This window comes from Ochotona curzoniae, unplaced genomic scaffold, assembly GCF_017591425.1.
Source record: "Ochotona curzoniae isolate NIBS_2020 unplaced genomic scaffold, NIBS_Ocur_1.0 scaffold_2476, whole genome shotgun sequence".
Lineage (NCBI taxonomy): Eukaryota > Metazoa > Chordata > Mammalia > Lagomorpha > Ochotonidae > Ochotona > Ochotona curzoniae.
Genome location: NW_024467095.1, coordinates 2,048,386 through 2,075,857, shown reverse-complemented (window position 1 = coordinate 2,075,857; position 27,472 = coordinate 2,048,386). Strand labels below are relative to the sequence as shown.

At 45.0% G+C, this 27,472-nt stretch overlaps 1 protein-coding gene across 3 annotated transcripts in view; it reads right to left on the bottom strand.

Moving 5' to 3' along the window:
* GRM8 (glutamate metabotropic receptor 8) overlaps window positions 1-27,472 on the bottom strand; it is a 565,201-nt gene that overhangs the window by 524,509 nt on the left and 13,220 nt on the right. For 2 of the 3 annotated variants that reach the window (XM_041001985.1, XM_041001986.1), the window contains one exon: window positions 19,854-20,673. The exons of the other annotated variant lie outside the window; for it this stretch is intronic. In XM_041001985.1, coding sequence (XP_040857919.1) covers window positions 19,854-20,363 — 510 coding nt within the window. In that variant the 5' untranslated portion in view covers window positions 20,364-20,673. The remainder of the gene's footprint in view (window positions 1-19,853; window positions 20,674-27,472) is intronic. 3 annotated transcript variants of the gene reach the window in all.

The window sequence follows — 27,472 nt, the reverse complement described above, 5'->3', positions numbered from 1 at the left end:
CCATCAATTCCTTTCCCAGCACAAAACACTTGCTTCGCTGCTGCTTTTTCTTTCTGGCCTCCTAATGGTCCTGCCTGTCATTATGCACCCTTCAGTTCTGCCTCTACAAAGCACAAAGGGATCCCAGTCTTTAATCCTCCAGTTTGTCTTCATATGTTGGCAGGCAAGAGTCAGCGGTAGCAGCAATTCTAGAAACCTGCCTCTTAGTATGCCAAGGACTGCAGTGTGTTGCCACATCGAAGCATGAGCAACAAATGCTTTCCAGTGGCGAGAATGGCTTTTGATAGCCAGCTGTCCAAGTGCCCTCTTGACACTGAAGAATTTTCTTGACTACCATCAATCATGATTAGTAGTGGATGGCCAAGCTGTCCAGGTGACACCTCAGCCAAGGAGGTAGACAACATCCTGAGGACATCAGCTGCTACCTCAAGACTGAAATATAGAAATGCAGTCAAGAACTTTTCCAGGACAAGAATTTTTCCTGAAGTCATATTTCCATTAAATCTCCTGAGGAGATACTTAAAATTATTAATCTGACTTTCTAAATAAGATTCTTTTTGGAGCTGTGCATAGAATTTCAAGTAACTATTTAAGAGCATAGAGATTTTAAGAACCCAGAAGATCAACAGACAAAGCAGTGTCGCTACACAAGCATCACAAGCGTGCAAAACTCACACCGACAAGCAGGTCGCTTTTTAGCGAGTCTCCTGTTGCTATTCCAAGCTGACAACTCTTGTACACTGAACCTCAACATGCAGGGCATCAGATGTGGATAAAGAGAGTGGGAGGGGACTTCACAAAATCCTGTCTCAGCTCCTTACTAAAAACCATGGGTGTGCCATCCAGATGGAGACTCTGAAGGTGCAAATTCAAGTGGGTAACAACCTTAGATCCAAGGAATACTATGGGTAATGAATTCCTGGATTTTTCCTCATATTCTACACTGGAGAATAAGTAACACAAAACTCCAAGAAACAGACCAAAGAATTTAGAAATTTGCCCTGGTTCTTTGTCTGAAGAGGAGAGTGCTCCCCATAGGCAGGTACACTCCCCAGGTGCCTACAAGAGCTGGAGCCAAGCCAGGCTCATCTGTGAGTCAGGAGTCACTGTACCCCAGAATACAGATTAGCAGGAAGATGGAATCAATGAGCCATAACTCAAACCCAGATACTATGATACAAAGTAAGCATTGCAACTTCCAGGTCACGCAACTTCCGCTTTGCATTGTCTGCAATGTTTCAGATAGCCCTTAAATAATGACCACTCTGGGATGTAAAATAAATGTGTAATGTATAATAAATGTGTAAATGTCTGGAGACTCATCTCCAGACGTGAGGATACAATGCGGTATGCATCTACTTTCATGTCAAAGATGGATTTCCAATAAAAGTGTTAAACATATCTTGACAACAGGATAGTGGACTGTCTGCCATTGTCCATGGTCACAATGTCAGGATACAACTAAACAGCAGGTGATGGACTTAGAACTGTTTAGGAAGAACTATATTGTTATATAGGGGAGATTAGTGGAGGGGGAAGGGATTTAGGGAGGGAGTAAGAAATCCCAGAGCCTATGAAACTATAGCATAAAATTTAAAAAGTGAGAAAAAGATAATGACCCTTCTACTAAAGAAAAGGGAAAAAAGGAGGGAAGGAGGAAAGGAGTAAGGATAGAAGGAAATAACGAGGTTCCCTCCTCACAGCTTTCAAGGGCAGCTGCAAACCTCAAACAAGTGAAAACCCACAAGGAGTTGACCAGGAAATGAAGTCTCAGAAAAGAGGAATCCAACAGATTTGGGAACAAAGATAACCTAGAATCAATGTAATGGCTGGGCTCAAGCACAGAAGGAAGAGGAAGAGGGTGGATGAGTGACCCTGAGGACAGTCAGGAATCATCCAGTCCAAACAAGGATAAGCGAGAGACTTGGGAGATAGATACCAAAGGTCTCAAGTTCAGGTCACTGACTCCCAGAGGAAGAAAGATAATGGGGCCAAAAAAAGTCCTCAAATGAACAGCTAAAAACTTCCCAGCACTGGCAGAAGACTTCATCAAGAACCTGAGCAAGGGTAGGAATTCTAACAGCAGGCCTAGCAGATAAGGGATCCATTTCAAGTTCCACTACTCCACTTCAAGTTCAGCTTCCTGTAAGGCATCTTGGCAGATAGCAGATGATGGTCCACATGCAGAGGGTTCTTGCCTTCAACCTGCCCTGCCCAAAGTGGGGCAGGCATTTGAAGAGTGAGCCAGCTGATGAAAGATTTCTGTGATGAAAAAGAACTGGAGTGAACACCCAGCAGAGTAAAAGAAATCCACATCAAGATACTCATCATCATCATAATGGCAAAGCAAACCATGAGAGCTGCCAAAAGAGAAATGATGTGTTTCATCTACAGAGGAAAAGCCATTTGAATGACAGGATTTCTCATAAGAAAGCAAGGAGAATAGAAGTAGTGGGGCAACATTTTTCAAGTGCGGTGAGAAAAGAACTGTCAATCCAGACTCCTACATCCAGAGGAAGTATTCTTCAGGGGTGACATTCTCCGGTGAAGGGAAACTAAGAACATGTCACTAACAGACAAATTGGGGGGAAAAATGGCTCAAGATGTTCTTTAAACAGAAAGATAAAAGAGACCATCTTGGCACATCAGGAAGGAAGAAAGAAAAGCAGACCATACGCATGAGTAAATACAATAGACTCTGGTCCTCCAAAGTTTCCTATGTGGTTGGTGAACTAAAAAGTCCAAACACTGAGTAACAGGGTTCTCAAGGTATGCAGAGCCAACAGCTAAGACAATCCTGTTAACAAGGGAAGAGAGGACACGTTTCTGTACTGCATTAGAGCTAGTAAAACGGTCACACCAGGAGACCGTGACGTTGTGTGCACAGCTACGTATACACAAAAAGCTGTGAAAGGACATTCCACAAACACCTATCAAAACGAAATTCTAGAAAATGTTGAAACAACCTCCAGAAGATACTCAGGAAAGGGGATGGAGGTAGGGCATCTCTCCAAAGCCAATGTCACGCAGAGCTAACCACACCCTCCGCAGGGGCTGTCCAGTTCCTCTGCAGCCCCCCAAGTACATTTGGGGTGTGAAAGGGGAGGAACCCAGCAGGTCCTGCATGAAGTGGGCTGGCAGATGTTTGTCTTGTCCAATGCAGCAGCACATCCAGGGGGCTGCTTGCCACAGCTGGGTCTCTACAGCCCTCCAGCAGGGCAGGTGCTCCCTCCTGGCAGAGGATGGCAAATTCTCGTTCCAGTCACAGAAACCCAGCTTTGTGTTCAACCTGAGCTCCTGGGAAAGTGGAAGTGAAATGACTTTGATGCATGTCTCATGCTGCTTGGGCAGGTGAGCAATCAAACAATTAGGAGCAGTGTCCCAAAAGCTCAACAAGCTGCATTCAAAATACAACCAGCCTGCATCAACTACTTGCTGTCAAGGACGTCTGCATTCCTAGAAACAGTAAGAACAAAGACCTGGGAATTGGAATGAATGAACTTGAATCTCCCTTTCATGTCATTAGGGACAGTAGTTTGGAATTCCCCCAGGCAGACTAGCCCATTCCCTAGGATGGGCTGGCCTGAGGCACTGGCCCTTTCACTTTGTGCCTCATGGAAGGATGCTTCTGAAAACCTTCCATCAGACACTGAACTCAGGTTCATGCATTCAGTCTGTGCATTAGTGCATGTCTGGGGAGTGTATTTTTAAGTTCAGCATCATTATTCCATACCTAATTTTAGTCAACTTAAAGGTATTTTAATATATTCACAACTGGTACATAAAGTGAACATGTTAAAACCTCCATCAGGAGAAAAGCTCAGATTCCTTTTCTGCCTCCATACAAGCGCCACCAACTTGATCCACAGTCTTCCCTTCTAACTGCTCATCCTCTTCCAGCTTTTTTCTCTGGCTTCTCACTTAACCCACTCCAGCCCTACGATGTAAACAGAAAAAGGCAATCCCTTCTTTTCCACATAGTCAGAATCCTAAAGCTTTATAAAAATTGTTTTTCCCATAAAAAAAATTGTTTAATGTCTACCTTGCCTTTACCCAGCTCTCTACAGACTTCTCCACATGCCTATAAAGTTCATTTGCAGTCAATCCCAGGTAGATTTCCCTGAGTTTGACAATATTCCATTTACCAACAGGAAAACACCTTTAAGGAAGTGTCTTTTCTAATGATGTCCCCAGGGTACATCTGACACTGGAAGGTTGGAGAAAATCCAAGAATGAGAGGGGAGGGGCACGGTGTCATGGCTTCTCACATACTGATCAATTCACAATGCCTTCAGTTAATTTTCCCCTCCCCCCTGAGCTGATCAACAGACATTACATTTCATGCTAATATTCCCAGGCCGTTTACTTGCCCTATAGAACTTGCTTCCAACATTCTGCTGATGGCAATGAAAAGATATGCACACATCCCTCCATGGCCATGGTTCTCCAGAGCTGCCCTCAGGCCTGCACTCCCACAGTGGGCTGCTCTCCACTGTGCCAGTCCAGAGCGTTCCAACATTCCATGGGCACATGAAGCCAATGGTTTTCTCAAATAGTCCTGGAATCCATTACCATGGAAACCAGAGTATCAAAAGCTGCTTTATCTAGAGGAAAAACCTGGAGGAACTCTAAAAGGATTAAAAATGCTCTCAAAGTAAAAAATGTAAGAACTATACATGCTACAGCTCACACAGTCCACCATTGTGCAGTACACAGTACCACCACCGGGAAGCTCCAGCACTGGGGTTCTCGCTCCGCAAGCCCCAAGTCTACCCAAGAAAACCCAAAGACCCAATGGTCTAGGTAAGAAATGTTGCAGCAATTATGCGAGATGCCCTAACATCCCTAAACAGAAAAAACAGGAACCAATTCTATCTCTGCCAAGATCAAGGAGATATGGGGAGAACACTGATCATGTACCAGCGCTGGTTCCAACAGGTACACCCAACATCGTAGATGAGACCTTCATGCAGAGGAGAAGCAAATGAAGGACGCTTAATGCAGGGATGTTCACTTTCTCCATTTGGTCTCAGACTTGATACCATGTGTCAAGGAAGTGCTGTCACTGGTTTTGTTTCCATTTGGGAAAGGAGTAGGCGCACACCACATGTATTTATTTTGCCATTTCCTGAAGTCCAAGTAATTTCACAGCATCCTCTCATCGTCATCAAAAAAGGATCTGGGCTCCATTAATCTTCCCATGGAAAACTTAGATACATAAATTGCTCTGACCATCTGTAATAATATAACTTCATGTCCACAATCCTCCTTGGAAAACATGTGGAACAGTAGGAAGTTCCCACCAATGCTGCTCACGGAGCTCACATTTCCCAATGTTTCCCTGGGAGCGCTGCAACCCCTCCAGCAGGGAAGGAACACGGGGTCAAAAGCAGTCAAATCCCATGCTACATCCTGACGACTGCCCACCACAGACGGGATGGTCAACCCATCTACCCCACTGGCCCCCACGGTGAGAACACTACACCTACAGACGTCCTCAGTGCAGGACCTGGCAAGTTAGCCTCATGGTTAAGTCCTCGTCCTGTATCCACTGGGATCCCATCCCACGTGGACACCAGTTTCAATCCCGGTGGCCCCATTTCCCCTCTAGCTCCCCTGCCTGTGACCTGGGAAAGCAGTTGAGGGCTGTTCAAATCCTTGAGACCCTATACCAACGTGGCAGACCTGGAAGAAGCTCCTGGCTCCAAATCAGCTCAGCTCTGGTCATTGTGGCCATTGTGGCCACTTGGGGAATGAACCAGCAGATGCAAGAGCTTTCTCAGTCTCTCCTCTGTGAGTCTGACTTTACAAAAAAAATATTTTTTCTGTATTTTGAAAAAAGGTCTGTACGCTAAGGGATCAGATTCTGGCTCAAAAGCAGTCTTCAGAAGGTAAGTAAGGTTATAGATCTGACTTAGCATAGGGTTGAACAGTATTTAGAGAAAGAAAACCATATTTAAAAAGTTTCTGAAACAGGGTAAGCAATGGCTGAAAGGGCAAATCTTTGATACAGTCTGGTAGTTTTCCAAGTAGCCCTATTTCCTGATCCGAGAGGATTTCAGGGAACCAAGCAAGACGAGGCCTGCTATGGGTAGCACAGGGCCTGGCAGATGGGAGCTGTCACCACTTTCATCCCTGTGTCGTTGTTAGGAGCAGGCAGAGCCGGCATGTTTGGCAATCAGGAACAGGGCCCCTCAAACACCTGATCAAAGATGAGGGACAAAGCTATACAGAACTCTCAAAGGTTTCTGGAAAATGTTAAGTTTTGAAATCCATGCATACGTTTTTCATGCACATCTCCATTAGCTTTTTCAAAACCCCTTCTTGTATTCACACAAAGGGGACAAATGAGCACTGAATTACTACCTATCCAGGGTCCTAACACTAGATTCACTCTGTATGGAAAGTTACAGCTGAAGGTCTCCGAAGTCCCTCTCACTCCAAGATTCCACGATCAAGTATTTGGGAAACTAGGAAAAATAAACACTTCTAAAAAATAAACTATTCTACATCCAGTTTCCTGAACATCAGAGCATCCAAACTTCCAAGCAGCATTGTGTGATCCATTGTACTTGAAAACTGAAACCCCACTACCAAACTCAGTTCTGAGTTGTATAAAGCTAGCTACAAATTGACGTTGTGTATGTTTCCTTCATGAGAACTCTAAATGGACAAATTATTTATGGGCAATTCTCATGAAAATTGATTTAACATTTTTTCTAGTATTTATATTTATGTTAGTTCAAAACCTAAACCCACACCACTTGACTAGAATGAAATATTAATGCCATTAGTTTAAATATTTTTAAAACTAAGATGTTAGAATATTCAATCCTATACCACTGAAGTATTTTTACATGATTTAGTACCTAAAAATATTTATTGCATACTATGCATAATACTGATCAGTAGAGATTGAATTTTAACTGTAATTACTATCCAAAAATATGAGTTTATTTTATTTCCCTATAATTCATAAGAATAGTTAGGGGTAAATGTAAATAGAAATCTTAAATTCCCAGTTCTCCCAGCAAATGCTAACCCACTCGTCCTCCTCCCCCACTTCACAAAGACCCTTGGCCTAGCCCACTCCCAGGACAACCTGGCCTGCTCCAAGTGTGGAGCTGACAGATGGGGCCCTGCAGTGAAGCAGGCTACCTCATCCCTTTTCTTTTGAGAAGGAAGCTGTGGGAAAAATATTCTCCACTTAATCTATTTTCAGCAAGGTTTTGCCTGTAAGTATTAATTTAAACACCAGCCAAATTTACTAGATGCTTGAGCTGCATAAATACAAATGAAATAAAGGGATTCAAAGTAAAAAGAAACTTCCAGTATCATCTTTCTTCAGGAAAAAGAAATCCAAGGTCTTAAAATTCCATTCCACTCGTTCCAAAGACAAAACATCTCACATGGAACTCCCACTGGAATGGGTGACATTACAAGTGTGGAAATTACATATTCAAGCACTGCAGCATTTAAAAGAAAAAACTGTCAGATTCAATACAGAACTCACTTCCAAGTTGCCCAAGAGCCTTTCCAGTTAAGGTATTATCTATTCCCAATTTTACCCTGGTGTGATCTATGGCCACATTGTGAAACAGACAGCACAGAGAGGATGGACCCCAACTTACTGGGGGTCCAAAAGACAGAACCAAGCCACCCGAGCCCTACAAGGACAGCAACTTTCCTTCCTGGAAATAGAGTGGCAAATCATGCAAATTCTCAACCATTAATTGAGTCTTTCATGAGAACAGTGTAAATAGTGAAGATCTGAATGCAGCAAACACTAAAACAAGACTTCGATCTCAGGTTGTGTGTGCTTGCAGATAGCCAAGGACAGGCAAACGGCCTGAGAGTCACCTCCGTAAATGTCCCAGCAACTCACCCCTCTGCACCCTTGCCTGCTGTCTGGATGCCCCGTGCCTTCTGGCTTACATGTATGTGCACCGAGAGCCAGGGACACAGCAGTCCAACCTTCCTCGTTTGCAGTCCTACGAAGCTCCTACGCAACCTTCTCATGCTTTGTCTTCCAGAGATAAGCCGCAGGGAAGGAGAGGTCTCCCCTTGCTTCCATCCCTACAGCTTAGCCCAACCTGGCAACAGATCAAATGTTCATAGGACCTCCACACTTGGCAAAACCTTCTTCTTCTTCTGGTCCCTCAACTTTCCTTTGCCTACCCATCCTGTAAGCCCACCCAGTCTTACATGGATGCAAAAGAGGACGTATGTCCATTTTAAATTTACACATGTTGAATTTGCAACTAAAAATGATGGTATGCGGAGCTAAGGCCTGCGAGATGTCCTTCACTCCCTAGGGCAGAGCCCTCACGAAAGCATCATGCCCTTACACATAGACAGGCGAGAGCTGTCTCTGACCCTCACCACTCTGCAAGAGTGTAAGACAACGGTCATCTGTCAGCCAGGACCAGGACCTTCACCAAGGACTAACCCATGTCATGAACTCAGCCTTTCAGCTTCCAGAACCAGAAAAGATCCATGCTTTCCACTCACTTACCCAGGTGGTGGTATTCTGTTACAGACCTTGGCCCAAAATTGTGTCTTCAGATACAGTCTTTTCTCTGAATGCAAAACTCCTATGTAATCTTTACTGCATCACTCTATAGTGTCTGCCACTTGGAGGCATTACAACTTCTCCAGATCCTAGGCAACTCAAAAGCTTAAGCTCTACTTTTCAGATTACCTCCATATCTACATGTATTATCTTTCACAATGCATACACCTCAGGGATGTTACACAGATAGCTGTTGGTAATTCCATATTGCCTGCTCACCTGTTTTCATTAGTTTAAGAATAGAGGCATAGGGCCCGGCGCGGTGGCGCAGTGGTTAAGGTCCTCGCCTTGCACGCCCGGGATCCCATATGGGCGCCGGTTCTGGTCCTGGCAGCCCCTCTTCCCTTCCAGCTCCCTGCCTGTGGCCTGGGAGGGCAGTCGAGGACGGCTCAAGGCTTTGGGATCCTGCACCCACGTGGGAGACCCGGAAGAGGCTCCTGGCTTCGGATCGGGGAGTGAAACATCGGGCGGAAGATCTTCCTCTCGGTCTCTCCTCTCTGTATATCCGCCTTTCCAATAAAAATAAAATAAATCTTAAAAAAAAAAAAGAATAGAGGCATAAAATACTGGCATCATCTGACATATCCTACTTTATATGGTGGGAAAAGCAGGCTTATCACCTGATTTTAACACATAGCAAGCATTGCTTAACAAAACCCCTTCCCAAGGATTCTGTCTCATGCCAAGTTCGTCCAGATCACAGGAATCTATACTGAAAATTTCTTTCCTATGAAGTCCTTTCACACTGAAGTGCCTATGTGATTTAAACTATGACTTACTAGGGTAAAACTGTTATGTTTAAAGTACTCACTTTGTAAAAATGACCTAGTTATCATTCATTTGATAGGAGTGATAGTGTGTCTTTCACCCACTTGGTCACTACGCAAACAGCAACAAGGGCAAGGGCAAGGTCAGACTAAAGCCAGGAAGCGGGAGCTTCATCCGCATCTCCCAAGCACTTGAGCTGTCATCTACTGCATTCCCAAGTGCGTCAGCAGGGAGCTGGACTGGGAGTGGAACAGTAGTGACACAAGCTGTCGCCCATATGGAATGCTGGCACTGTAGGCCACAGCTTCATTTGCTGCACCACCTCTGAGTTGTTCACTGCGGGTCCACTACAGGTCACAGTGTGCCTCAAAGCTTAATCCATTTAGTACCACCGTTTTTCAGGTTGCCCTAAAAACAAACATGATTTCAGGAGCAAGTACTTACAAATTCTTTTGGTGCTTGCAATTGTGACATTTCAAAGAGTGACAGGAATTACTGCTATACAAACTGGCCCTTGGAGAGGGTAGGGATGAACCTCCTTCAACAGCAGTAATGGTGGCTGTCCAGAGTCATTCTCTTTGCACCAACCAAGGCAAAGAATGCCAGCGCACAGAACAGGATTAACAGCTGCCACTCATCCTGGAGGTTTGTCAGCTGCAAACCCTCAACCATGATCCTGAGACAGAACTGAAACAAGCCAGTACTGCTTTTGTTCATCGTTCTTGTGTTTTTCCAAAACTGAATCCTAAAAGCCCATGTACTGAAAACAGTATTAAAATTTGTCAGCTTATCTTTCATCACCCAAGCTTTTCTTGGTGTTTTATATAAAACTGCCTCCATGCCTACAGCATGTCTTTGGAAAGGAGAGCCACCTACTACTCAATTCAGCTAGTTGGAACAAAAGTGATGAGGTCCCAGTTTGAAGTGTGGCCTTCAACAGAAATCAGAAAGCCTTGCCCTACACCACAGCCTACCTGGACCTGTCATTTTGTCATTGTCAACCAAGGACTACACCAATCTGCCATTGCTCACAAAACAGGGCAAGTCACAGTACTGATGGCTACAACGTTGAGGAGGCGAAACCAAGTGTGATAATGGACACGAATCTCTCCACTAGCACTGTAACATTCAAGGTGCTCTCTCCACGTCGCAGACTTGCTTAGCCTTTATCTTCTCGGTCTTCATTAAAAAATCTTACAAAGCCAACTTCTCTATTTCAGGTTTAGTGAGAGTCACCATCTTGCTTAAGCCAAGTTACTAAGCATTACATCAGCCCAGGCAGTGACTGTAGGATCTGACCTGCTCCACCTCATCCCATTAATTAGTTTTATGCCACAGAAAAGCATCAACATCACCTAGTAAATTACAATAATCTAACCTGAATAGACAGCTCACAATGCTAATACAGTTTCAAGCCACAAATGTATACGGAACACATTTGCATAAGTATCATATGGTATTTGTGCTTTAAACAATATAAATGCAAACATTCTCAGAGCTGTGGCGATAAGTCACTTTAAGAACTTGAATAAACCAAATTGCTCCAAAGTAGATATGGAGATTCCATGTGCAGGGAGTAACAAACACTAATCAAAGCCAGCATTCACTCTCCACTCACAGGAAGGGAAGCTAGGGCAAGATACTAACGCAAGAATCTGCCACCATTCACGCATCCCAGGAGTCCCCCGTGGTGCTGGGGGTACAGAGAAATGGACTCAACTTCTCAGGGTCTAACCAATTAGCATGGGGCTCTATAGCTGCAAGGAAACCAACTCCATGAAGCCCAGAGGAGCAGGCAGAGTCTTGGGGAGAAGCTATGGGCCAACATTTAGAACACATGCTGGTTAGTTCGCCAGGTCTCAGAAGACAAACCACAGATTGGCTTCATTCTAGAGAGATCGGGGCAGCTGCAGATACTGCTGTGCTCAGGCCCCTGCAGTCCATGCATTAGTTGGTAAGAATGCTCAGGAGTAAGTAAAATCCCAGCTACTGTTAAAAGCCTGTCTCTGCTTTTGCTAGAAAATGCACTCCAAGTAGATGGGCAAATGGGCCCTTTTCCTATTTGGGGGGAAGCAAGTCTGTTGCAACTCTATTGATTAAGAGTTCTGTGGAATGTTATTTGCAATCTCATTGCATAATGGAAACCAGGAGGTAGCTGTCATGGGTTCTGAAGACAAATTGCTAGGAACAGATACAAATCATGGCTTCTTCGTCTTACTGTTTCTCTATTCCTAGTTAATGTGCATCTTACAGGCTAAATGCCTTAAATCAGCTTGCTTTCCTGTCTCAGGCAGTAAAAATGAGTAACAATGGTCACCTAGGTGACCCTGCTTTAGGAATCATGCTCAAGTGACCATTACACTGATCATTATTCCCGAGCCATGCATTACTGAAGAACGCACACAACTGCCACAAGAGCACACAATTAAAAACAGATCCATACAGCAGCCACTGTGACCATGCCCATTCCAAACAGAAATCCAACCAGGTAGGAGTCAAAAGGAAACAAAGGTTGCTGCCGGACACAACACTATGAAATCCCATTTTTGCTTTGCGGCCTTTGACTTGCTAAGTCAGCTGGCAGGGAATTTGTCCAGAGCAGCAGCTCTCCCCAAGTGTGGTTTGCAAAGCAGCAGCATCAGCATCACCTGGGAACCCTCACAAATGCCCTGCTCAGACCCCACCCGAAGCCTTTGGAATCAAACTGCGAAGGTGGGTCGGCAACCTGTGCTTCAACAAGACAGCTGCGTGATTTCCATGCACGCTCCAATGTGAGAACCACTGGGCCGCAGCCACAAGGCAGCCTTCAGACTGGCAGTCTTCCTAGCAAGGCACAGACTGGTTCCGAAACCATCTTCGCAAAAGCCCAGGAGGATGCTGGAGGCAGATAAAGCCACCTCAATCCTCAGTTTGGCTGTAGATCTAAAACTACTCTAAAAAGCTTAAGTTGAAATTTTTGAAACAAATCTTTAGTTACAGGAGCAGCAAGAGCACAGGGATTGCCTTACGGATTTACTGATTAACATCTTACCTGACTTGCTCCTGAAAGGTCTTCAGGCAACTTCTTGGAAAATATATGGTATCCAGTAACAAGCTATTGTCTGGGAAAGTCTTCTCGCTGCTTTTAAGATAACTTCCTTATTTAAAACACCCAAAAGACAGCATTAATCACTAAGGAAGTTCTTGAGATACCTTTTGCATTCACTGTAAAATGTTAAACCATGGGAGTCTGAAGAAAAGGAAAGTAAGATTTAATTTAAATTCACGAAGCTTAATATCTGTCCGACCCAGCCAGAGTCACCGTACTGCTTTAACAGTCAACACCTGACCACTGCCAATTTCAAGTTACTACATGTTCTAAAGAGCCAAGGCCTTTATGAATTCCTGTCACCTGAGCCAGCCTTATAGCAAGATGTCATTGATAAGTCATTAATTTAGCTCTTTGGTTGGCCTAAGGAGTGACTGTGAAGCCAAAATTTGGTCTTGAACTGCTAGGGTTTGGATAAAGCACTACGTTTACAACAACCATTTCAAAGTATCTGACTTTTATAAATCCAAGGAAGTAGGTCAAGAATTGTCAAGTTATGGTCTCTCCCTGTACTTAAACAAGTAGCCATTAAAAGATACAGACCTATTCTTCCTCCTGGAGAAACAGCAGAATCACCAGCATCTTTTCAAACACATAAATGTGGGAGTCCGCCCCAGCTTTAGAGGCCTGGGGCAGCGTTGGAGCTGCTTTATTCCACAAGGCTTGCCTGCTAACAATACCATGAAGCCACAGCTGAGGACTACAGAGGTAGAGCGAAAAGAACATTAACATCCAACCTGGCCCAACCATAGCAGACACCCGAGAGAGGTTAACGAGGAAAAAAGCAGGTATTTTTTGACTCACAAGTTTGGAGATTCACCTTCCAAGACTGGGTGGGCCCTCTGTTTCAGCCATTTGGTGAGGAATGTTCACACGCTGACGGGTGAACAAGCAAGAAGCAGAGTGGGAGCAGCTCGGCTTTGGGCAGGCTTATATAGCCAACCCTTAGCTCCGCCCCTTACTGGCAGGACACGCCTCCATTTACCTAAGGACCTCCCACTAGGCCCGCCTCCTCAACACCTGAATTTGGTCAAGCCATCACTACTAGCACCTGCAACTCAAGACCCAGGGGGCTCAAATGTCTGTATGAGGGATGGAGTCAAATGCAACACCTGCATCCCATATGCCTTCAGTTGGAGTCCCAGCTCCTTGGCCTCCTATCCATCTTCCTGCTCATGGACCTAGGCAAGAAGTGAGAAACTGCTCTAGTAATTGGGTCCCTGTGCCCATGGTTGGAGACCAGGACGAAACTCCTACTCGGCTCTGGCTGCTGCAGCCATAGGGGAAGTGAACCACTGGATGGAGAATTTCTCTATTTTGTCCCCCACTGCACCCATACATCCGCCTTTCAAATAAATAGATAAATTTCATTTTAAAAAGTCTGCATGAATTCAGCCAAGTTATATTTAAAGCAAAGCAATTAACCAACATAGAAATATCTCTCAGACATATTAAGTCAGAGAGAAAGTCATAGCACACTGATCCATGAAAATGACGTGTACATGTGAAACTTTATTAATAGGTATACATGTTGGGAAGAATCTTTCCATTCTATGCTATTTACTTATTCATTGCTTAAACCTTTGAAAATGCTAATGTATTCGTGTATTTTCCTTATTTAATTTTTAATTTTAAAAATGTGAACTGGTCCAAAAATGAAAACGCATACAAAAAATAGGCATTCTTAAAATATACCACATTTCCTCCTTTCTCCACTTGTAACTCCTTGTGCTCCCTTCTTCCGAAAGAACATAAAAATACAACAAATGAAATTCCATTTCCGTTCTATTTACCCAGCACCGATTATTTTCAATATTTGGCATTAAAATAAAGGAACTGACAGTCCATTCCTTCATTTGTTCCTTTAACAAACATTGCTCAGGCCCACAGAGGGTCCATGCTGGGTGCTGAGAATGAGACACACATGGATGCTGGCACAGGTGCTTATGAGCAAGTATGGGATGCAGACAAGCAAATACACCAGAACAAAACAAAGCCAGAAGAAATGCTAAGAGAAAGTGCACCTTTGTTCATGTGACAAAGAAACTTCACCTGGTCAAACACAGTGATTAAAGACTTGCTGGAGTAGAGGCAAACTTGCACTCTAGAAGGAAAAGGGGAACAAAGGCCTCCAAGTTTGTGTCTGATAGAGCTCCCCGGCTACAAGCGATGGGCGGCACCTGTTCTCACCCAGCGCTACTACATCGGGCAGCCTGTGGGATGAGAGTCTATCATCTCGCACCTAAAGTCAGTGAACTCCTTTCAAAGTTACAGAAGAGCTTTCCACAGTACCCACGGAGTGACTGAAGGAGTCTTTCAATTTCCCATTATCTGTTTGTCATCAAATAAGATTTAATGTGAACCATTACCTTCTGTTGGGTTTATTGATTGCACTCATGCATCTGTCCATCTAACATCCTGGATGTGGCAGATTTACCTTTGCATGGTTTACAGTTTATTAAATCCCATTGGATGTAATAAATAATTCACAAAATGCCTGGCGGAATGGAAGTGGCTGCTACAGTTGGGAGAGTATTGGAAGATACCATCCTTGCTAAACACAGTAGGGTCGGCTTCCTGGGAAACAGGATTTCTCTCTGTACTTCATTTACTTAACATGAAGATATATTTTAGCCATTTGTAACCAACACACTTCCACATGGGAAGAAAATGTCAAGGCTAACCACAAATGGATTTCTATTGAAAAATCTAATTGGATTGCTTTGCGAAGGATACATTTCAGAACTACCTCCTGTCTTTCAAGAATAAAGAACTAACAAGTCAGGTAACCTTAACCAAAAGAACAGAGACACTGTTCTAAACCAACGCACCTTTGTGGACATTGATGTGAATTACCTCCAGGATCAAGCGCTATTTTTAACCTAGAATTTAAACCTTTGCTCAAAGTAAGATGTGTGATTCATGTGTTGAAGAATATATTTGCTCTAATTTAAAGAATGACATTTAATCTAAAGAATGACTAGAAAAAAATACTAGAGCTCTTTATAAGCAAATGATTCGTGGATTCACAAAAAGCCTCCTCATTCAAGTTTAAGTCTTTCCAGACTACATGATCCCTAAGAACTAACCCTCTCTTCTCCATAACTCAGGAGTCTCTGGATGCCAATGAACTCCTTTACAGGGGACAGACACTTCCACTTTGCTCTTCTGTGGTCACACCATCCTAACTGGTGCAACACATCTCTAGAGCCAGGAGCCTGTGGGGGGAGTTCAAGAATCTCCCAAGCATCTGCTCCGTCCCATGTTAGCCCACAAGACAGGTGGATGGAAGCAGGCACCCTGGACCCATTCAGAATGCTCGGGTTTGATCCTGGCTCTAACTCCTCCCTCCAGCTTCCCAGCGGTGCCAATGGTAGGCACCAATGGTAACTTCAGATAGCTGGGACCCTCCTGCCATGTAGAAGAACTGGACTTCTGTACATCTGGGGAACTAACCAGTTCACGGGAGCTTTCTCTCTCTGCCTCTCCAAGAACTTCTCAGTATTTTTTAAATCTTGTGGGAGAATGTAAAAGATAAGTTTATTTTGGTGTGAAAATTTTGAAATTCATGCATAATTTTCATAGCACTATAGAGTGTTGTGTGTGTGTGTGTGTGTGTGTGTGTGTGTAAGGAACAGCAGTGCTTCTAAAATACGGATCGTGAAAGTCTTATTCTGTGCCGCTCAGATGTGTTTCACTTCCAAACACCTGTCAGAGATGAGGCACTCCTTTCATTCAATTAGTACTCAGAGGAAGGCGGACAGACACACACATCCTGCAGGTCAGGTGAGAAGAGAGCAACAGGAGACCCCCCCACACACACACACACACGCCCCGGGGCTGGGGGAGAATTAAGCAGGACCCCATGAACCAATGGCTTCTCTTGCTTCTGGGCCACGGCCAGCTGGTTCCAACACTGAATCCAACTCTCCTCTGCTGCTAACGAGGCCAATTGGTTCACTTGCTTCTGAGCTCTGATAAGAGGAGGAACCAAGAAAGGACAACAGGACTCTGGCATCGCCACCTGGGCTGCGGGAGGAAGAGGTGCAGTCCCTGCCTGAGCCTCCTCCAGGAATTCCAGATTTCCTGAGAAAAACCAATTGGTTCATTCCACCATCAGTGATCCTGTGGAAAATCCTCTTCATTGAAACGAGACCTACCCACACCTGCAGGTGACCAGTCATACACATGTCCTCTGTAGCAGGCTTCGGTTAGGAAGCAGGAAGGAACACGTCCACAAGAGAGGTTGCTACAGAAGGGCAAGACTGAAACAGAGAGATGAGCATGCCTAAAGGACTCTATCTCCTTCCCCGCTGAGCTCAGGCAGACCCTACCAGTAAAGACAGACAGGACTTTCCCAAAGCTGTCGGAGCCTACTTGCAATTACAACCCATATGTTTTCAATACAATTTTAATCGGGTCCCAGCCACATCCTTAAAAACCCAATCTGAGCAGAACAGTGAATCAGTTCATGAATTGTGGCCTTGATAGCATCCGTTATGCACCAGGTTAATGGTTTATATATTTTCTTTTTTTAAAAAAGATTTATTTATTTTATTGGAAAGGCAGATATACAAAGAGAGGAGGAGAGACAGAGAGGAAGATGTCCCATCCAATGGTTCCCTCCCCAAGTGGATGCAACGACTGGAGCTGAGCCAATACAAAGCCAGGAGCCTCTTCCAGGTCTCCCACATGGGCGCAGGGTCCCCAGGCTTTGGGCTGTCCTTGACTGCTTTCCCAGGCCACAGGCAGGGAGCTGGTTGGGAAGCGGGGTCGCCGGAATTAGAGCTGGCGTCCATATGGGTCCCGGCACATTCAAGGTGAGGACTTCAACCACTACGCTATCGCACCAAGCCCCCAGTGGTTTATATATTTTCAAAGCAAAGTGCTCTATTTCTTTAAAACCTATTAGCCCAGGAATGACTGAAAATCGCTGATTTCTGTGCAGGTTTTAGACTTTCTGGGTCCTGTGCCCAGAGAAGCCCAAGTTCCATACAACTTGCTTCTTAAACTTTTCTAAATCAGGACATTTAGCTTAGGAGAATTACTATTTTTTGAATGTTACCATATGCCAATTCCCAATGCATTAATTTGCTAATCATTCTTTTGCTAATTAGTCTAATATTTCATGTCAGTTGTGCATGAAGATAAGCAGAAGTCATCCATACATAAAATGGGCCATTTTCTATCCCAAGAGTAACTAACCATCATCATTTCATAATTAAAATCACTAGATGAAGATTGCATATAAATCATCGCCCCAAGTAACACAACAAAAGATAAGTTGCACTTGTCTGATTCACATGTCACTGTTCCAAGTTCAGCTAGAAGATGGGCTGAGCATTCAACACAACAGAGCTTTCAAATCCAGCAATCTGATTCAATACCTGTGCTTGCACATCTATGTATATGAAATGCTTACTCCAGGCAAGAGCAGGTTAGCTATCACAGCTGCCACAGCTAGCGCCCCCTCCTGGTTAAAAGAGACCCTACTGCCACAAAAACAGTGTCCTCCAGAGCCCACCTGTCCTCTGAAGAGCTGGCCGGAAGCACTGGACTCTGGCCAAAGAGTCAGTAGCAATTTGCTCACAGGTCATATGGGTTCCTCCTGAATTTCTCAAGAGTATAGGAGAATAGGTCAATCACGGAGGAAACAACTGAGCAGAGAAAAGCCAGGTCCAATCCACAATAACAAGGCTTCCCTCTTGTCCGCAGGTGGCCTGATTTCCTTCAGTTGCCCAAGAAACCAAAAGACACAATCGGATCCTCACACAACCCTTCATTTGGTCTTTCTCCTCCAATACTCCCAACAGCTAATGCAGTACTATCAATATCCCCATTCTACAGAGAAGCTGCCTCTGTGAGCAAAGGAATATCGAGAAACTTTGGAAGCCACAGGAGACCCCTCGCCTCCTCCACTGGGCTCATAAGATTCCTAGAAAGCGCAGTCCAGGAAACACATAAGATTTCTAGGAATTACATTGGGACCAGTGTGTAACAGAACCAGTGTGCAACAGGAGAGTAACAGAAGGGTTTTCTTTCTTTAATAAAAGTGGGTATTTGTGAGCCACAGTTGCAAAGTTGGGAGCAGGTGGGGCCACACAAAAATTTGCAATGTCCTGCTCAGATCTTTCCTGTAGCCCCTGCAACTTGTTTGTGCCTCTTCAATGCACCATGGACACACAGAACTTCTGCCTGGGCATCCTCCTGTTTAGGAAAATCTCGTCAATCTGGAAACAGCTATTAAGCTGCTGCTCTGCTGGTCTGCCCGCTAAATGCAGAGAAAGCACACAGGGCTCGACGCAGCCCGGCATGGCCTCGCTGGGGAAGCTCCAGAGGGCGTCCCAGCAAGAAAAGTAGGTCAACCAGCCAGGGCCCCAAGAATCCTTACAGATTTTTGATTCAACTCCCTTCATTTTGTGAGGTTTTCCATCATTTTGTTCATTTTTGTCACTGTAACTGTCACCCATCCAACTTTTCCAAATTCTTTTAATATTTTTAAGTCCAATGTGCATAGGAATCATTTTTCATAATATAAAATGAAGCCTCATTAATTCAGGTTAAGTTGGGAAAGTCATGTCCCACTGAGTAAGAAATCAAAGTGAAAAGTATTTTCAATTTTAAAAAAAAAAATATGACATCTATTACCAAGGGCTATATAATGGGTATGAATAAATAAAATGAGAAAGTTAATGAAAGTGGAGACGGAAGAAAACTTTATCTTTATGGCACCTTTTATTCTTCAGTGTTTTTACACATATTATGCCATATTGCCAATTTTATTCAGCATAGAAATGCATTGTATATGTAATGGATCATCAAACCTAAATCAAAATGTCTTGACTAAAGTTGAACTCTTAACTCAGTAAGAATTGCATACAATTACTCCAAGTCTGTACCAGAACAGTCTTAATTAATGAGGGTTTGTTCTTGTAATTAGAACAGGCCTGACAATTTCATGGCCTTCCTGTCTCCTGTGGTATCAGTTCTGTCTGTACCTTCACAATAAATACCATTTCTTCACACAGGAATTTTGCAATAGCAAAGCCTTCACCTTAAAGCAGTGTTACCATGCATGCCTCAGATGCCATACGAATGTGAAGGATTCATTATCCTCTATCCTAAAAAAATGCTTGCTTTGGCCTTAAATGAGTCTCCAGAAGGGAGCAGCAAGCCCCCAACATGTCACAGAATGCACAACTTTGCTCTTTAGAATCAAAGAATCCTGATTAATCCAATTGAGTGCAAATAATGGAATGAGTTTAACTCAGGCAAAAACTCATTCACAGAATCCCTATTTGAGGAACCTAGCGACACAGAGGAAGTCTATGAGCATCTTCAGCATCTTCATTTGCTCTTGACACCTGTAGCTGGAGTCACAACTATTTACTCTCCTTTCACCAGAAAGATGACGCTTTTACCTACCTTAAAAAGTCTTAAAATGTTAGCGACCATGATGGACACGGAGCTCGCTGCAGCCCCTATAACGCCAGAAATCTTGTCGGGTTTGGTGAAAATGGGTGGATCCCCATTGGCACACTTCACGTCGGACGCGTCCTTCTCTATTAACGCCTGCACGAATGTCAGCGACTGCTCCAAAGCATAGGTGTCCCTGGAGCAGGTGTCCAGGATGCGCACGCCCAGAGTGATATTGGCGAGGAGATCGGGGTCCTTGTTGATCTGGTCGATGGCATAAAGCATGGCTTCAAGTCTGTGGACCCCCTTTTCCTTCTTCAACTCCCCGCAAGGCACCCCTCTCTCTCCCTTTGCATGGACGGGGAAGAGACCCCCCAGTATGATATCCCCGTCCATCCGTATGGAATGGGCATACTCTTGGCTATGAGTCCTTTGCATCATTGTAAGGATCCAGTAGAACTTGGCGGTCAAGAGGAAGAAGCAAGGGCAGGAGGCTGACCGCTTTCCCTCGCATACCATTTTTTCCACAGGTGGTGTCGCACTCCCAGACCCGAAGTTTATTCTCCTCACGGAAGGAGAACCACTTGAGGCTGCACCTTGGGCAGGCTACCATCAGGGCCCATGGGGGAAAGACTCGGTGAGTTTCAGAAAGTTTCCTTGATTTAAACGTCACAGTGAATTTCCATCAGACACCAAAGGTTCAGTCTTATTCCCATGTAAAGTCGACTTGCCCGGGATGGTGCAAAACTTGGAACAACATCTGAGGTTCTGGTGTGAGGATGAGGTCAACAATTCATGTCCTTGAAGTCAGCCCTGTAGAGAATGATTCCTGGGGAGCAAAAGGGAGGAAAAAGGGGTTCAGTCCAGCAGGCACAGAGATGTTTAAACCCTGCTTGCAGCAACCTCAGATTTTTAAAATATTATTACTTCCCCCAATTCAGTAAGAAACAGATTCTTTTTGCCTCCCTGTGATTCTGAACACCTGGCCACACAGCAGCTGAACAGGGAGATTGATGACGCTTTCAGAGCAAGGCAACAGAAAAGTATCAGAAACCAGACAGGTTCTCCCAAGCCAGAAAGCACTTTTATTTATCATTTTATTTCAATAAATGCTGTTTCCATGAAGGCGGGAATCTGCTGATGGATGGCATCATTCCTTTTCAAATCTGTTCTTACTTTTTACAGATGAGTTTAGCATTTAAATTTTGTCTGCAAAATCACAATGAAAGGTTATTTGCTGTGACCTATTCAACCAACTAGTCATCTGTTAATGACATCTTTTTTGTGCTTCAGATTTCCAGGTGGGGAAAAAAAAGTGCTGCTCCAAGTAGGCATAACAGACGGGGGTGGGAGGATACAGGTTCCAAAAAGGTCTTAAATTGTGCAAGTTCTGTAGCTTAGGAAAATTTAGCCTAGAATGTCAGCTATTTCATATCAATTATATTGTTCTCAGGTAGCAAAGCAAAGACTAGAAAATGAAACACACGGAGAAGACAGACATTCTTAGGGCTATTGTCACTTTGAAATTAATTTGCCTGGTGATGGCAACGGGTTTGCTTCCAGTCTTGAAGTCAACATGCCTTAAAATCCTAGAATCGTGGGGAGCAAATCAGAGTTGAAGATCAACTGAAGAGCTTCTTAATTTTGTCTGACTCTGTGGGGAAAACAGTTTTTTCATCAAGACTAGAAATAACCCAGAGCAATAAAGTCTACAGGCAAATCTGCAGAAAAAGTTTATTTCAGGGCCTTTGTCTTCATGGGATTCCACGAGATTCTTTCCAAGGACTTTTGCTGAGATTTAACTGAAAATGAGAGATGACTTCACGCAGGGAATCTGACACTTGAAATGCACAGAGTTAAGAAAATAAACAGCACTATTGTGCTCTGCACCTAATGCGCTTTTCCAACCTATTTACATATGAGTTTGTACCCTGAAATTTGGACCATTTTCCTCCAGCCTAGTCAACCAACATCTGGCAGTGTTTTCCATTCATTTGTTCAAGTTCCAGGTCATAAAATTTTCTTTCCACCTTCATTGTCCCAAAAGAAAGCATGGTGCTTCCCTAGGGGAACTGAACATATGCCCAAATGCCTTCAGAGAAAGCTGTGCTTCTCTCACTTTTGGTTCAGAAAAAGGGGCTTATAGAAGCCGTGGAACTGAGTAGCTGAGTGCTCAACACCCAGTGGCCATCCCTGCTGGGAGCTCCCCAGTGCCCACAGACAGGCCATGCCAAAGCCTCGAATTCCCTCCACCGGACTCCCCGACATGTTGGGCTTAGCTGATTTTTTTTTTTTGCCACTATTTAACTGGAAGCCCCTCACACTCAAATTCTTCTCACAGCTCCTTTTCCCCCAGAAAATCTGACCTCGATCATTCCATAGAAGAAAATACTCAGAAAGTCAATGTAGGCTTTTCTGGGTGAAACCACATATGTGATGGATCACAAAAAATGGCACCGCCCACCTTAGGAACAGAAGTAGGAGGGAGCTGTACAGTGTCACAAGGAAGGCCAGTTTGCTTGGCAGTAAAACCTACCTCCAAGCAGTGCCCACGGCTGTGCCCGGGCATAAAATAAATGGAGACACAGAGAGCCACGGCTTGGAGGGAAAGGCACAGGGCTTGCTGTTCTCCAAGAGTGGGCGTTCTTCATTATACCATGTCCCTCCCAACTATTCATACTAAAGGATAAATGGCTTCCAGTTATAAACAAAGGCAAAATCCACCCGTTAGCCACAAAGCATCCTTTAACCACTCCTGTGGCTTTAACCAAGTTCTACTTGCTGTAGAGTTCTACAAGTAATACAATTGGGGGTATTTTTTTTAAATCATGGTGTCTGCAAAACATATTTGGTTCCTCTAGAGTAGGAAGGGTCAGGAGATGAATAACAGCAAGGCAAAAAATCATTTTAGCAGACAAGTGTCCTGAAATGGAAAGCGAGGGGCTGATGATGGCTATTCTATACCTGACAGCTCCTTGGAATCTTTACTTGAATTCTCTCCTCTGTGACAGAATCAGTTGCCTGTAACCTCTCTAATGCTTGATTTTCTTATCTGTAAAAGTGGTGACCGTACCTGTGATTTGGCACAGTACCCAGCAGAGGGTAAGTGCTTAGAAACAAGAGCTATCATCCACAGCCTCGTCTAAAATGCACCTTGCACTAAAACAGAACAAGTTTTTCCCTATATTTGCCCAACTTGTGATGTTTTTATTGCATATTCTCACTTTAAAAATAAAATCAGAGCTACTTATAAAATATTCAAATATTGTTGTTATTTCAAAACGTGATACACTGTCATTAAAAAAAGTTAGAAGTACAGATTCTTAACACCTGGAAGGTCTAGATTCAATTTTAAATTCTAAGGAAAAATAGACATGAAACTTTGCAGAAAAGCTCTATAAATTGGGTCTCGCTGCAGAACCTTGCATTGCCTCACCTTGCTCTTAGAGAATTCTTGTGAACTTCAATCCAACTCATCCTAGTTGGAGTCAAAGAGTTTTGAAGAAATAATGACCTTTCTTGTGCCCTAGATACAAATAGCTCTACTTCAGGTCTGATGTTTGATTTAAAGTCAAACAGCTTTTCTCTCAAACTGACCCTCTGGAGTTTGATAGGAATGCCCTCCTTCTCCTCAGCCCTGTATTAAAGGAGCAATATTTTCCCACCATCCCCTGCCCACCTGTACCTTCCAAGTCAGAGTGCATCAGCCCTGCCTGCACAGTCCCACAGGCGGGGACCACGGGGGAGCAGGTCCCGCAGAGCAGCTGGCTGGAAGCGGACTGCAGCTCCCTAACAGCTGCTTCCTGAAAGGCCAGGGAGAAGCACAGCTCCTCCCAACCACAGCCTGGAATTCTGCTTCTTTTTATTTTCTATGAACCTTCTCTGCAACCATACATATCTTGGCACACGTAACTTCTCAAGTACTTAACACAGCATCCCGATGACTCCACACACCAGTCATTAGCTCTCACATCAATGAGAGGCTAGTTCAGACAGGCTCAGCATGTCCCCCAAACCCTGAGCTAGCAAGCAGCAGTGTCTCCCAGATCTTCAGACCCCAATGCTGTGGGGCCAACCCACGGCTGCACAAGGGAGGGTGAGGGCCCTGACTCCCCACTGGAACCCTCCAGAAAAGTGCACATCCTCAAGGTTAGCTTTTTAAGAACAAGATTGTGCTTATTAGTAAGAGACAGCCTGGAGTGAGTGCTCACAGAGTTGAGAACAACCCAGGCAACCAGTCCAAACACCTTTGCTGCAAGGGGTTTCCTGGCCAGCCTGATGCCAGTTGGCGAGGGGGAATCACCAACAACCCAGATTCTGCTGGGGTCTGCCATCATGTCTTCCCTCAGCAAGCACAACCAAGAATCCTAACGGTTTTCTCATGAAAAGGACAGACCAACATTCCGACTCGGCCTGCACTTGGTGCCTTCACCAGAGGGAGAAGCTGAATATTGTCATTGACTCATAAAATCACAAACCCTGAAGTTTCATTTGAAACTGCCCACACTTGCACTTCCTTCCAGTTGCCGTGGATCATCTCCAGGCTGAAGCCAGTGGGTAGGGCTGTGCATTCTCGGTTGGGGCAGAGTAGGATGCAGCAGCAGAGTTCTCCGCTGACAGCCATCCCCTGGGATGGGATCCTGTCTGACAGTCACTGGCCGGTGACACCGAGCATGTCACTTCGCCTCTGTGCTTCCACTCCATTTGCAGAAATGAGTGGTGCACATCCCCACTAAGGTGTCTTCCAGCTGCATTACTGAACAATAAAGGAGAATGAGATAATGCTCAAACATCAGAGCAAGGCTTTGTTACCTGAATACAACTGAAATTGCTTCAAGGCTACCCAAGTGACAGCATACTGAAAGCTTGCTTATACAAGCAAGTCTCATATAACAAAACACATAACAACCGATCTAGGTGCTCAACTTACTATACAGATAAATTAGTAATTATTTGCATCAGAAGAATTCACAGGTTTCTTTTAAATAGCCAAATCGCATGCATTTAAAATAAATCTGATTTAGTAGAATTCAATCTGCATGCTGATTTTTTCACTCACACAGCTATCACACAAAAAGATGCTATTTAAGTTGATGAGAAACCACCTTAAAAGTATGCATCAGATAAGAAGGCAAGGAACTGAATCCAACATTGCTGAATGGTACAGTGTGCCAGGAGCCTCCTACTCATTGTCTCATCTCCATCTTCACAACACTGTGAGGAGGATATCACAGTCCTCAGCAGGAGGTGACCCTGGCAACAGACCCTGTGTGTCTGAGGTCACAGCATCTGGAAGCAGGGACTGTCTCATGTCCCCTGGATCCAGAAGACCGCCACAGAGCCAGGGTCACCCCTGGTTTGAGCATGCAAGTAGGGAGTGAGGAGGTTGGAGAGACTACCACCCTCCTCATTTCCCCCCAGCAGTTACCGAGTGCCCTTGGGCAAGTCCCTTAACCTGCTTTCATTTTCTCTGTTGCTAAAATAGGGAATGATTCCTAAGTACCTTATGCTTATGGGTTGTGAAATCAGAGGAATATAACATGTGCAAAAATGAAGTGTGAGTCTGCCAAGCATATGGGGACACTACGGTTTAACCATCAGCCTTAGAAATGAAAAATATTTTGGTGGGGCACTACCCTAAGACGGTCTAAGAAAACCACATCGCCACCACACTCGGAGCAAGTTCGAAGCTCCCACCCTACAGGGCTCATTCTAAGAACAAGCGAGTTCCCAGGAAAACTTGAAGGACCAACACAAGAGGAAACAAGGAATGCACACTGTCTGACCTGGAGAACCAAAGACCTCAGGCACTTGCAGCATCCGGACAGCTACTCTGAAGATAGTGGTGACCGGTCATCCTTCAGGGTGAGGCCAGAGCAACAGGAAGCCTTCCACAATCACAAGCAGGATTCTATCATCCCACCTGTTGGTCATCTCTGCACACTTTTATCCACAGGTATGAAACAGGTAGCATACGGACTCAACGATCTCTACATGCCCCTTAGCCTCTGCTGCTCTTCCTGCTCCTGCTCACTGCTGCCCCGTCCAGGGCGGCCTCTCCTCCATGCTGCCCCATTCAGGGCGGCCTCTCCTCCATGCTGCACTGCTGCCCCATCCAAGGCAGCCTCTCCTCCATACTGCCCCGTCCAGGGCGGCCTCTCCTCCATGCTGCCCCGTCCAGGATGGCCTCTCTTCCATGCTGCACTGCTGCCCCGTCCAGGGCGGCCTCTCCTCCATGCTGCCCCGTCCAGGGCGGCCTCTCCTCCATGCTGCCCCGTCCAGGGCGGCCTCTCCTCCATGCTGCCCCATTCAGGGCGGCCTCTCCTCCATGCTGCACTGCGGGCCTTGTCCCTCCCAAGGGACAAGGCAGTTACTGTCATTCCCCAAGCAGAGCACTTGCATATTGAAGATGACTCCTGAGATAGTCAGAGTTTCTTCACTGGAGAAAGTAGCACTGTTGGCCATGGCTAAGGGAGGTGCCACAATGAAGTAGAGCAGGTGGTCCTGAGGCCGTGGGTCTCAAAGCGCTCCAACACGACTCCCCACCACTCACAGGCAGGTCCTCAGCCATTTCGCCCCAGGTCCTTCCCAGTCACCACAAACTTACAGAAGCAAAGAGAAGTGGAAACCAAAGAAAATACTCCTTCTAGGCAAAAGGAAAAAAATGCAAAGAAACCAAGCCCAAGTCTAAACTCCCAACAGACAGGAATCCTCCCCTTGAGATGGAAACAATCGAGTCCAGTTGGCATTCTACTCTTGGCCTGACCTCCAGAGCACAGAGGGTCCCTTCTAAGTGCCCATGTGTCACTTTGGTGATGCGCCATGGGGTCCTATCAGGCAAACAGCAGCAGTTCCCTGCACCTTCCCAAGGCAGCCTGGTCCACAGCCTCCAACGTGACCAGGTCTTTACTGTGGATCTATAGAGGACAAACACCTCCCTCCTCTCCCACCCCATGCCGGAACTAGGGCCAAGCAAGCCCTCTTCCTGCTGGACATTCTGATGACCAGAGAAGGCTGCTGGGCTGAAACGCTCGGAAGGAAAAACAGCATGGCTATCAGAAGTGTGGATGGCGAAGCCCTGAAGCGAGCAAGTGTGGACAATGTTCTGTGTGTCAAACCCCAACCCATGGAGCATTCTTTCACAAAGATCAGCACCCCATGCTGCCAACACCAGTGCCAGCTGGGCTACTGGCTGTGTAAACACTAATTAAACCAGCTCTCCGGCAGCCTCCCCTGCCCAGCCAACTTCTCTCCAGACCTGGAACTTTCTCCCACACACACTGGAGCTCAGCTGGTCCTTTCCCCCACCCCCATTCCTTTTGGATACAGACGGATTCAGAATTACTGAAGCAGCCATAACGTGCACAGAGGGCAAAGCCCATGGAACAACTTGAGCTTAAATAACGGCATCAACCCTGTTCTCAGCCTCTTTTTTTTTTCTTTATTCTACACAGGCTGTGTCCCAGTCCCCTCTTATTCCCCCACCCCACCACACCCACACACACCCTTAAAAAAAAAAAAGCAATCATTCTGTCTATCGTATATTTGGTACATCCTGTAGTTGACTCTGAATTTTAAAAAATTTTAAAAATCTTGCTTCGCTTTCCCCCGTGTATACTTTTTTTTTT